The sequence below is a fragment of the Sinocyclocheilus grahami genome, unplaced genomic scaffold (assembly GCF_001515645.1).
Source record: "Sinocyclocheilus grahami isolate Dianchi unplaced genomic scaffold, SAMN03320097.WGS_v1.1 scaffold102.1, whole genome shotgun sequence".
NCBI classification, from domain to species: domain Eukaryota; kingdom Metazoa; phylum Chordata; class Actinopteri; order Cypriniformes; family Cyprinidae; genus Sinocyclocheilus; species Sinocyclocheilus grahami.
In genome coordinates this window covers 146,697-159,737 of record NW_015505281.1, presented here as the reverse complement: position 1 = coordinate 159,737, position 13,041 = coordinate 146,697, and the positions used below count along the sequence as shown (strand labels likewise).

At 36.4% G+C, this 13,041-nt stretch overlaps 1 protein-coding gene across 1 annotated transcript in view; it reads right to left on the bottom strand.

The window, feature by feature from the left end:
• LOC107588363 (protein diaphanous homolog 1-like) overlaps positions 1-10,162 on the bottom strand; it is a 138,356-nt gene extending 128,194 nt beyond the window's left edge. Inside the window, exon 1 of the mRNA XM_016276437.1 lies at positions 9,586-10,162. Coding sequence (XP_016131923.1) covers positions 9,586-9,687 — 102 coding nt within the window. The 5' untranslated portion in view covers positions 9,688-10,162. The remainder of the gene's footprint in view (positions 1-9,585) is intronic.
• Between the last annotated feature and the right edge of the window lie 2,879 nt (positions 10,163-13,041).

The window sequence follows — 13,041 nt, the reverse complement described above, 5'->3', positions numbered from 1 at the left end:
ATAGATCTGCATTTGTTTAAATCTGAAAACCCTGATCTCCTTTATGACAAAATGCGACAGGACAGGAGTAAGAGCGAGAGGGTAAAGACTTCCTGTCATTATAACCGTTACTTCCTGAAACTGCGCAAACCAGCATCTCTAAGAAAACACACGAACAAACATCATCAAACACACGCGAATGTGAGTCAGCAGACGATCTGCCTGCCGCAACTCAACTTCACCATAAACAACCAACAAACAGAGACGTACAGAATCTAGCGCTTGGTCTGTCTGTCTATCTATCTATCTCCATCCATCCAACTATCGTCCATCCATCTCTCAATCAATCCATCCATCATCTATATATCATCTATCCATCCATCCATAATCAATATATCTATTAGGGCTGCACGATAAATCGCGTGTGATATTTAACGCGCATCTTGTCAAAAAGCCGATTCTGTAATCAGCTGTAAATCTCCATCACCTGCGTGCTTTCACATTGAGCAGCATTAACTACACAGAGCCGTTGTTTTGCTCATAATGATTTTGCTCATAAGGCAGCCTTGGTGAGCAGATGAGACTTCGTTAAAACATTTAAAATTCTTGCTGACCTTGAGTACTTTGAGTATTGTGATGATTTTAATGCACTTTTACCAAAAACCTAATCAAAATTAGTAACAATGCCAGTTGTGTTATTGTGCTAAACTGTTTTTGCCAAGGTAACGTTTCTCATTTTTGGTTAAAGTTGAAATACTAAAATAGAAATACTAAAATATAAAAAAGCAAATTAAAATTTAAAACTTAATATAAAAATAAAAAAACATGCAAAAACTTAACAAAAACTTTAAAATATATATTAAAAAAATGTATTCAATGTGTTATTGTGCTAAACTGTTTTTGCCAAGGTAACGTTTCTCATTTTTGGTTAAAGTTGAAATACTAAAATAGAAATACTAAAATATAAAAAAGCAAATTAAAATTTAAAACTTAATATAAAAATAAAAAAACATGCAAAAACTTAACAATATATATTAAAAAAATGTATTCAAAGTATTACAGTCAGTGTAGAAAATGTCTTCTTTTATTTTACTTTTTTTAAATTCTTGATTTAAATATTTTGAACCTGTTGTCACCTTTTAGCAAAAGTATAATATGCAAGAGCTAATACATAATATATAACATTTTGTGAGGCTAAAAACAATTGTAAGTATGTCAGCTCAGCTGTAGCTACAAGTAGTGAATAACTACAAATATGTAAATGATATCACGCACTAATGCATCCAGTTTTTCTCTTCACTGACGGATGTCAGTGAAGGCAAGGCTGCGTTCTCTCGGTTGGTTGTGCATCTTTTTCTTCCACACTTTTTCCTTCCACTCAACATTCTGTTAACATGCTTGGATACAGCACTCTGTGAACAGCCAGCTTCTTTGACAATGAATGTTTGTGGCTTACCCTCCTTGTGAAGGGTGTCAATGATTGTCTTCTGGACAACTGTCAGATCAGCAGTCTTCCCCATGATTGTGTAGCCTAGTGAACCAAACTGAGAGGCCATTTTGAAGGCTCAGGAAACCTTTGCAGGTGTTTTGAGTTGATTAACTGATTGGCATGTCACCATATTCTAATTTGTTGAGATAGTGAATTGGTGGGTTTTTGTTAAATGTGAGCCAAATTCATGGCAATTAAAAGAACCAAAGACTTAAACTACTTCAGTTTGTGTGCATTGAATTTATTTAATACACGAGTTTCACAATTTGAGTTGAATTACTGAAATAAATGAACTTTTCCACGACATTCTAATTTATTGAGATGCACCTGTAAATGCAGGCTCAGTGATCAGAAGATACCTCTTTCACAGACATTAAAAAATATATATCTTACTGACCCCAAACTTTTGTTTGTGTTTTTATATATACTCTACAAAGTTATCAAGAGAAAAAAGTCACTAACAAAACACTCTAGTTTATATTCTCCCTTTCTGACATTTCTACAAATTTCACATTTTCTTCAACATTTACTTTCAGTTTATTTCTGTACTTCCGTTTTCCCATTAATCTTTCTTTCTCTCAACATTGCGTGGCTCAGTCACCTCAGCTGCACTTCCTGTCAACTAACTAAACACGAGCAACACCTTGCCTTGGCAAATACCACTAATAATTACTAAAAGAAGTTTCTTTACAAAATAAAGTGAACATAGAGACCCTGCGCTCCTAAAGCACATGCTTCTGTGAAATGCATTGTTGTTTTACGAGCGGAGGGGTTCAGAGACGTTTCCCAGACTGCATCTCAATTACATCACGTGACGTCTGAGAATGTGATCTGATGTTAAAGAGCTACAAACAAGAATAAGTGTTCTTTCTCTTCTTGTGCTCTGGCATGTGAGGTAAACACTCGTAAACAGACACGGGCAGTAGCTCTGAATCAGCAGTCATGTTTTCCTGGACGTCAGAGCTTCGCTGTCAGATAGAGGGATACGGGATTATTATTCAACACTCAGATTTCTTAAGAAAACACCCTCAAAATGTCTCTCCTCTGTCACCTGGACAGACAGGCTTTGGTAGCATCTGTCAGTCCGTGTGAATGGTTTGTGATTGTGATCAGAAATTGGAGGCAGTGAATCCTGTTGAATTGAGTCTATTTGAGCGTTTCTTATCTTCAGCAACAGGCAGATTGTCTATGCCGTCTGTCAGCACTAAAGTAAACTGTAAATATTCAAAGTTAACCATTCACATCCCAGACACAGATAAAGCCATGCTGACAAAAAAAGTCCAAAGTAAACACATTTTCCAAGCGACAAACAAGAGTAAAAGAGAAAATAAAATATAAGAAAATTTTTAGATTATAAATATTATATAATATTACAGATACATTTATTTTCTGTTTTATTTTTTTAGCAAAATACATAAATATATAATATTGTTCAAAAGTTTGGGGTCAGTAAGATTAAATTTATAAATAAATCTATTTTTATTCCACAAAAAGGATGCATTAAATTGATAAAAATGTATAGACATTTAATAAAGACATTTAAAATGTTAAGAGATTTATATTTCAAATAAATTCTGTTCTTTTAAACATTCTATTCATTACAAAAAAAATCTTGAAAACATAAAATATATCATGGTTTCCACAAAAATACAAAGCAGCATGACTGTCTTCAACATTGATAATAATCATAAATGCTTCTTCAGCAGCAAATCAGCATATTAGAATGATTTCTGAAGGATCATGTGACACTGAAGACTGGAGTAATGATGCTGAAAATTCAGCTTTGCATCACAGGAATAAATTACATTTGAATATATATTCAGACAGAAATTAGAATTTAAATATATATTTCACAATATTATTGTTTTTTCTGTATTTTTGATCAAATAAAAGCAGTCGTTGGAGTCTTTCGAAAATATAAACAAATTTTTTACTGACCCTACATTTTTGAACGGTTGCAATTTTACATAAAACTATATAGTTGCAAGCATAAATAATTTTAAACGCTGGCAGGTAAAGCATTAGTTTGGCACATGAGCTCAGGGTTTGAATTCTGTCATGTCTGATAGCTGTGTGCAGCAGTGCATGCAATGTGATGCAGTTTTCCACCGGACCTTTCAAATACACGCGAGACCCGTCTCAAACATCAGCGTTAGCACCTCTGTAAGCTGCAGAAGTGAATGTTGTGAGCTTCGGTCTGTCCTAAGAGGCCAAACTCAGCTACACCTGCCAGAGACACTGACCTGAGGGACACAAACCCCGCAAGAGACTCATGTCGCATTAGTGGTGTTTGCACACAAACCTACTGCTCAGTGAGTCGATATTCCTCAGTGGAACGTTCTGGAACAAAAGCAGCATTACAGCTGTCAGGAGACATCCGTCAGTGAAGAGAAAAACTGGATGCATTAGTGCGTGATATCATTTACATATTTGTAGTTATTCACTACTTGTAGCTACAGCTGCGCTGACATACTTACAATTATGTTTTTAGCCTCACAAAATGTTATATATTATGTATTAGCTCTTGCATATTATACTTTTGCTAAAAGGTGACAACAGGTTCAAAATATTTAAATCAAGAATTTAAAAAAAGTAAAATAAAATAAGACATTTTCTACACTGACTGTAATACTCTGAATTATTTTTTTAAATATATATTTTCGGTTTTTATTAAAATTTTTGTGAACGTTTTTGTTAAGTTTTTGCATGTTTGTTATTTTTATATTAAGTTTTAAATTTTAATTTGCTTTTTTATATTTTAGTATTTCAACTTTAACCAAAAATGAGAAACGTTACCTTGGCAAAAACAGTTTAGCATAATAACACAACTGGCATTGTTGCTAATTTTGATTAGGTTTTTGGTAAAAGTGCATTAAAATCATCACAATACTCAAAGTACTCAAGGTCAGCAAGAATTTTAAATGTTTTAACGAAGTCTCATCTGCTCACCAAGGCTGCATTCATTTAAACAAACATACAGTAAAAACAGTAATATTGTGACCCCTCCCCCCTCTCCCCCTCATTTTTAAATAGCTGTTTTCTATTTGAATATATTGTCAAATGTAATTTATTCCTGTGATGCAAAGCTGAATTTTCAGCATCATTACTCCAGTCTAATTTGCTGCTCAAGAACATTTCTGATTATTATCAATGTTGAAAACAGTTGTGCTGCTTCATATTTTTGTGGAAACAGTCATTTATTTAATTTTTCTGAATTCTTTGATGAATAGAAAGTTCAAAAGATCAGCATTTCTTTAAATCGATTCGAAATCGTTTGTAACAGTATTAATGTTTACTGTCACTTTTAACCAATTGAATGCATTCTTGCTGAATAAAGGTATTAAAGTCCTTCGGACCCCAAACTTCTGAATGCTTAACGTGTTATTCTTTGCCAGTGTTGAGTTATTTTTAGTTTTCTGATAACTCACGACACAGAGAGTGAGAATGTAACACCAAACATGTCCTGTTGTGCAAACACAGGCGTCGCCTACATTTTTTTACTTTTCATGAAAAACTGCTCCGCTTCAGACACCCCACCGAGATCAACACAGATCACAAGTGCAACACGCAAGAGAGGACACTGAGGGGTACATGACGCCAAAGACTGTTTGCTCTCTAAACAACATAAAATCCAAATTGTGTACTTAAGATCTCTGGAGACGATCTGTAAACATAACAAGCAGGTAAAGACAGGGGAAGAGGATATGACATCATCAAACAGAGACGCTGGACCGCGGTGTCTCTCAGCAGGAGACAAATGTAAGCGGCGACCTGCGGACATTCAGCCACTGATCCAATCTCTCTCACAGAAATGACTTCCGTACTAAAACACGACCTTCTGCTCGTTATGGAAAAACACCAGCGGCAAGTGTGTGTGTGTGTTTGACATCCTTGCTGAAGGGAGAGTATGAAAGCATTGAGAGGGCAGATGAGAGACAAGGATGCTCGGTTCCAGACCCGAAGCACAAAACCGTTCCACGCTACTGAATACACTTTCAAATGAAGCATCTGAAGGCCTGAGCATGACTTCACTGTGATGAAAACTAAAATTCTGGACTTTAATACCTTTCAGGACTACAATCGATGCGAAATAAACACAACAGAGCTGAACACTGAACTATCAGAGCAGACTTTAAATCATCTATTCTAAACTCCAGACGCAACACAAGGCCTCTTAAAATACAAACTCAGCTTTGAGAAAAGCATCTACTTAGGCCCCGTTTACACTAGTGCGTTTTTGTTTTAAAACGGCATTTTAAAATGAAAACGATTTTCGTCTACACTGGCGTTTTCCCTACGTTTCAGAAATGATCTCTGTCCACACTACACAACCGAAAACGCATGTCACATGAACATTCATGCAGGTACAACCATAGATATGTATACGTAGACACACCATTATTTAGATGGTGAACGCGACAGGCCTAACCGTAGCAAAAGTTATGCGTTTTAAAACAAAAACGCACTAGTGTAAACGTAGCCTTATTTGTTAAATTTTTCCCCTAAATTCTATTTTATTTGTTCCAAAATTCCATTTTATTCTTACCCAAAATTTTCTGAGGAACAGTTTAGTGAAGCTTAAGACAAAATTCTTAAAAAAAAAATAATAATATTTTTTTAGGTTTTGTTGCGTATCATATTTGATACATCAGGCTTTTATGGCTCATAATGATATAGTGAGAATACGGAGGAAAAACAGCTCCGTTTTATTCAGAGACACAAACTAGGGATGCACCGATATGAACACTTTGGCCGATACCGATAACCGATTATTCTTTATTTTTGAAAGCCGATAACCGATATGTTGGCCGATAAATCTATATCCAAATTGTTATATACTTTTTGAGAGCCTGATTACAAAAAAGGTCTCATCATTAAAAGCCACATCCCAAACACTTCAACATAAGCAGCCTAGTTTGAACGGTGGTACGTTTTAAAAATATTTTTACTCTCCCATTACCAAATTTAGTCATAAAAAAGTCTTACAAATAAATAAAATAATGCAAACAAGTCACTGGACATCATTACACGTGTAAAGAATCAAAATGAATGCGCCATAGATCAATAAAACGGAATAGCCTCTGCACGGACAATAATTAAATGATTTTAATTACTAAACCATATTGTTGATGAAAATAATAAGAGAAAAATACAAGTGGCTGTTGTTATTAATAATATATCAATGATTTTGAAAAAGTAACAAATTAATACCACTGTTTTAAATAGCAGCCATTGAGCTGCAGCTCAAGCTGAAGCTGAAGAGCTGAATGAACACGGTAAACTGAAGCGTTTTGCTGGCAGCTTATTTAACTCAAGGAAATGCATCCTGAGATTAATATTAATACAACATAAACATAATATTACAACTTATATATGAAATGACAAATGACGCAGTTATTGCATGCTATAGTCAGAATGTGTGATCCTGTTGTGGATGCGCTCTTCCCATAACAACGCGCTGAAACACAGCAACTAAACCCAAAGAATGCACAACGTTTTATTATAATAATGTTCTCATTAGAATGTTATATACACAACATTCCCAATCATAGTTATTAATGTTGTGCACTGCTGTTTGAGCTGCGTGTGCTGAGCTAAAGATGATCACCGGTAAACTGAAGCGCTCTTTTAACTTAACCAAACGCATTCTATATGAGATAAATCAGATATACATCAAATAAACACAATATTACAACGTACAATTGCACAAAAGGCTGCAAACGAACAGCGCGCATCTGAAGTGTCTCTGAAGGAAATAATGCATTATTTATCGGCTTTAAGATATCGGCCAAATTTTCTTATCAGGCCGATACCGATAACAGAAAAAATGAGCCGATATGGGCCGATACCGATATGGTGGCCGATATATCGTGCATCCCTAACACAAACTGAGCAAAAATATGCAATTTGGTGCAGATGCTATTTATATGGACAAAAAGTAAGATGAAATTGTGACTGTCATGTAAATCAATGAGATCTTTATAACAGTATAGCAGATACTTACATAAAACTATATAAATATCAATCATCACTCTGTATATCCAATAATATGTATTTTAGAAGATATGAATGCTTAGCTTCATGATCAAAACATATAATCCAATGCAATACAACGATGATTGAGAGATGAACAAATACATTTCCTCAAAAGCCTGATGGATCATACTCATGATTTTTCTAAAAAAAAAAGTAAAAAAAGTAAAGCTACATCGCTTCAGTCCAGTAAGTGTTCATCTTGAAATATTACTAACTACAGAAAAAGTATTCTTACATTTACTTGATAAAAATCAGTAAAAATTTCACAGCAGAAAGACACGTGAAGTACGAGCTGGAGGTGGATATTTGTACAATTAAACTAAAAGACCTTTTACATGCTAAAAAAGTCTAAAGTATCAATCCGATGACAATGTAGTAGATTGTGTATGACAGGTTTAACAGCAAAGTTTTGATCATGTTGATCATTTAGAGGCCTTAGAATTTTGAGTATCAAATGCAATACAGTAGACTTCATAGGGTTAATGTATAACGGTATGGTGTTTTGGTGGAAATTATGGTAAAAAAAAAAAAGAAAGAAAAAGCACTCTGCTTCTACCAGACAGAAACCCCACGTGTTCACACATACAGTGATGGTTTACGGTTTCCTCACATCAGTGTCTAGAGTTTCACTACAACACACCAGGTGTGTTTGGGACTCTATGGAAACACTGTCTAATGATGCAATATCAGTTTTCCATCAGAACAGAGGCTGGTTTGGATTAGCATCTCAGCAATGGATCCTCTGCAGTGAATGGGTGCCGTCAGAATGAGAGTCCAAACAGCTGATAAAACATCACAATAATCCACACAACTCCAGTCCATCAGTTAACATCTTGTGAAGCCAAAAGCTATGTGTTTGTAAGAAGAAAAAAATATATAGTATTAAAACTGCTTTTGCATTTAAATGGTGCTTGATCTGTGCATATTTCTCTACTGAATCAGACAAGGCAACTGTCTGGAGGAAGTATTATTATGGATCTTATATTTCGGTCAAAAGCAACACTATACATTTAAATTACCTTCATGATGGATTTGTTTCCTAAAAACATGGCGCTTTTAAATTTAACTATATAATGTCTGAACTTCCAGTTCGCCTTCCCTCGCATCCACATATGTGTAGCCTATATGTATATTTTTTTACATATAGTGTGCAAAAATTATAAGCACTTTTTTTTTTAAGACTTAAGCCACGCCCACCAGCATCTCCCCAGCTGCACTGTGCATTCTGCACACTTTATAATATAATGTGTGCAGTATGCACAGTGCAGCTGGTGGGCGTGGCTTGAGTCTTGACGCGAGTGCCCTCCAAACATCCCCAATCCACTCGAGCTCCAGGACTCCTTTATGACGTCACAGAACTCTCTCTCATTCGCGCTTTTCCAGTTCCACGACTTCCAAGTGTTATTTACCCAAAGCCAATAAACTTCCGGTTACCGAATCTGTTCTGTAATCGATGCCGCTCTGCTAGTGACAGCACGCAAGCCACAGTGAAACCGCTCTAAAACAACGTTACACACTTCAACAGTTAGCCTACACTTCGAAACAGAACGTTACTACAGTCAGAATGTATCGTAAGCGCTCCATTCAGAAACAACGTTTCATTTTGCGGTGAAACAATGTTGCATGTCGCGGTAAAATATTATATTTTTCAAAGTATGATTTTTACATGGAACTCCATAGTATTGCCACCGTCTAAAAACATATTTTATGTGTTACTATCAGAGGTGACAGGTATCTAACAAGAAAAGTAGGTGTTTAAAAGTCTCCTGAATTGAAAGAGGTTCAGCGTTGAACGTTTGAGGGCCCTTCCTGATAATTGTAACCCTTCGAAGGAACAGTGATGCTTCAAAAAAAACACACTTCACACTCGACTTCCTCATCGGAGAGGTCTTAGCACGTAGCGAGCGAGCTGCGAAACTCCTCAAACTGCTCAGAGCTTCGTGATTTCATGTAGGAAGTGTGAATTCAAACATCTCCGAGTTGAATAAACAGCCTGGTTCAAGCATAAATCTGTTTACTAACACCCTGACGCTTCACTACAGCAGCCTACTGACAGCACAACACGAGCATCAAACACTTACAAATTTCTTCTTTCCGTCTCCTTCGTCATAGTTCTTCTTGCTTTTCTTCTCCTTGTCTTTCCCACTTTTGGGAGCACCAGCAGATGCTGAGTTTGGATCCATTTTTTGTTCTGTAAAATCACTTCTATTCCTCGAACGCCCGTTTAGGGCGTCTTAACCCGCGGCCTGGTGCTGCTGCGCGCCACCGGCCTGCTCTAGTCCTCCGGCACAAAGGAAAAGGAGGGAAGTTTGAACCCTAAAGTCCGGATCACAGAAGTGCGCTAGTCTCGTACCTTTCGCGACTCAATACGCGCCCGCGCTGACCTCCGCGCACAAGTCTCCGCGTCCGCACGCGCGTTTTGGCGCAAGTTTGTCTCGATCGCGAATAAACAAACCACGCGTTAAGTCTCTAAACCTAAAGATCCACGCTGTCAATCTATAGAGCTGTCATGAACTCCTCTGATGATTGATATAAAGTCCTGGCGCGTCATGGTAAAGTCCTCAGATCGTAAGAACAGCCATGAGGAGATCAGCTGAAGTTTTCCGCTTTCTCTCTTTCTCTCTTTCTCTTTTCCTGTGTGTGCTGGCCTGGGCAGGTCAGATGGGCGGAGCCAGCATGCGCACAGACACACACCTGAGTGTATCTCATACAGGTAGACAAACACTGACCCCTGCAGACCCCTCACGTGTCTAAAATATGAACTAAAAATGGCTTTAAAAACGTTCAAGTTTGTCATGCATTGTGTGACACATAGCGCTATCCTCATAATGGATTATTCAGATGTTAAAACTGACTTCCCAATAATGTTTTTACAATGATTCAGCTGTGATAACATCTTTATGCATAGTAAAAAAAATTAAGTAATACTTATATTCAGCAGGGATGTTTAATTAATCAAAAAGTGACTGTAAATACATGTATAATGTAATAAATTCTGTTCTTTTGAATTTTAGATTCATCAACTAATCGTGAAAAAATAAATGTATCACAGTTGTTCAACATTGATAATAATCAGAAATGTTTCCTGAGCCGCAAATCAGCATATTACACTCTATATGCTAGAAATGATATTTTAAAATGTAATTTATTCCTACAATATAAAGCTGAATTTTCAGCATCATTAGTCCAGTCTTCAGTGTCACATGATCCTTCAGAAATCCTTCTACACTGTTTTAACCCAGCATTTTTTAGAGTGTAGAATGATTTCTGAAGGATCATGTGACACTGAAGACTGGAGTAATGATGCTGAAAATTCAGCTTTATATTATAGGAATAAATTACATTTTAAAATATATTCAAGTAGAAAACAATTATTTGAAATTGTAATATTTTTTCACAATTTATATATATATATATATATATTTATTTATTTATATATTGTTTTTTTAATTTAAAAAAATGCAGTCTTGGTGAGCAGAAGATCATTTTACTCCACAAGTCACCGTTTCGCTTTCTCTTCATGGCAATAAACACAGTCTGGTTTTGACCTTTAAACTGAAGGTGGATTTGAACTGTTTTACTATTGTAAGAACAAACTTATGAGAAAAGGTTATGGGTATTTATGTCATGTGTCCCTGATATTTCTTAGAAAATGGTAATTCTTGTTTTTATACATTAGGCCTATAAGAAAGAAACATATGATGGGGGGATGGGGGCAAATATTATGTACAGAAGAGTACATTTAAATTTAAAACTGTATATAGAAATGAATTAATAACTTTTTATTTAAAAAAAATATAATTTCCTCTGTTTATTTTTTTTCTATTTTCTCTTGGCAAATAGTGCATATAATGTCTAATATTATGTGTTCTAAAATAAATAAATAAATAAAATCTAGACGTCTTCCTCACTAACCTTTGTTTTATTTCTAAGCGAAGCGCGCCACCTGCTGGTAAGAAGATGATCCGCCGCTGCGTGTTTGTGTGTTTCAAAGCACAGTCATGCAGTTTAATATGGCAGGAAAACTTCATTTAGACTTGCCTACTCGTTTCTGATTTGTCCCATTAACAGGTAAAAGCAGAACGGATCCTGATGAATTCATGCTGTTTAAGGCACATTAAGAGCCGTTTCATTTTGCTCATCTTTCCAATGTCATTAACTTTCTTTCCAATGTCATTAACTTTAACGGCAGACTTCAGGAACACTGGAGAGAAGCTGCTGACAGTTGACTAAATCAATGTTATTCAGCGGTGTGTGCAATTAACAGGCCTCGGACGGTTACGGGTGTGTGTCATAAAGAGACAAAAAAGAAAAGAAAAGCTCTTTGCAGATAGTCAGTGCATCCATTTCTCTCTGGAAGCGAATGCAGAATATTTCCTCCAGCTCTGCAGAAATCAGTCTGATATTGTCCTCAGTCAGTCAGTCAGTCACGGCGTGTTTCTTTGTAAATGTGCTGACTCAAGACAACCCAGTTTCACCCTGAGTCATTATCTTCTACTGCACACACTCCAATTTACCCAGACTCTCGTCGAAATCCCACCAGCGCGCAAGATACCCAAGGAAATATCAGGGGCCTGTGACACTGAAGGGCCCCGGACTGACAGAATGTATGGTAATGATGGCTGTTGTGAAGTAATGAGGACATTCTCTGTCATGCAGGGCTTTTCACACACAGACACGTCTATTGTCTTTATGACTGCAGATTAACCCACAGACTAACACTATACATTTTTCGAAATATTAGTTAGTCTCGTTAGAAAGCAGTTTCTCTGCTGAGATACTTGAGATGCTGGATACAGTACAAATTGGTGTACAATCGTTTTTTGTTTTAAATGAATAAAAGCACAAATAGCTGATGGGAAATATTGAATAGGTAAAATGAACTCAGAAATAATTAATACTTCATAAACAGTAGCTTGTTTTGAACACATCAAATATCTGCCCTTTATACAACCCTTTTAAGAGTTTCAGGCCCTTTTCCTATAGTTGAAAGTTTGCTTTAGATGTTCTGGAGACATTTTCAGCAGAGTTGTCCTCAAAAGGTCAGAAACTCTCTCTCTCTCTCTCTCTCTCTCTCACACACACACACACACACACTGCCACTGATCTGTGGTTTTTTGAGGACTGTATTATACCCCAAAACAATTGAATATTTGTGTCATGGCCATTAGTTTCTCTCAGTCTTTGCGAGCTGCTCGGTAAGGCGCTTGAGGAAAGAGACACATCCATTTGTCTTGGTTTCATATTATAGTCTGTCTTATTGAGTCACACCTGATTCTCTGCGTCTGTCATCACGGCTTTGGCGCATCGGATGTGGATTAGGACAGATATCAGATTGATTTGTATCTCCGCTGGCGCTGGTGTTTTACGTAACTTCTGGAGAAAAAAAATAACTGTCAGACAATCATCGATAGATGATTCTGGCTCAGCTGAGTGGAAGTCAGACTAACTACACTCTTAAAAATAAAGGTGCTTCAAAAGGTTCTTCACAGCGATGCCATAGAAGAATCATTTTTGGTTCCACAAAGAACCATTCA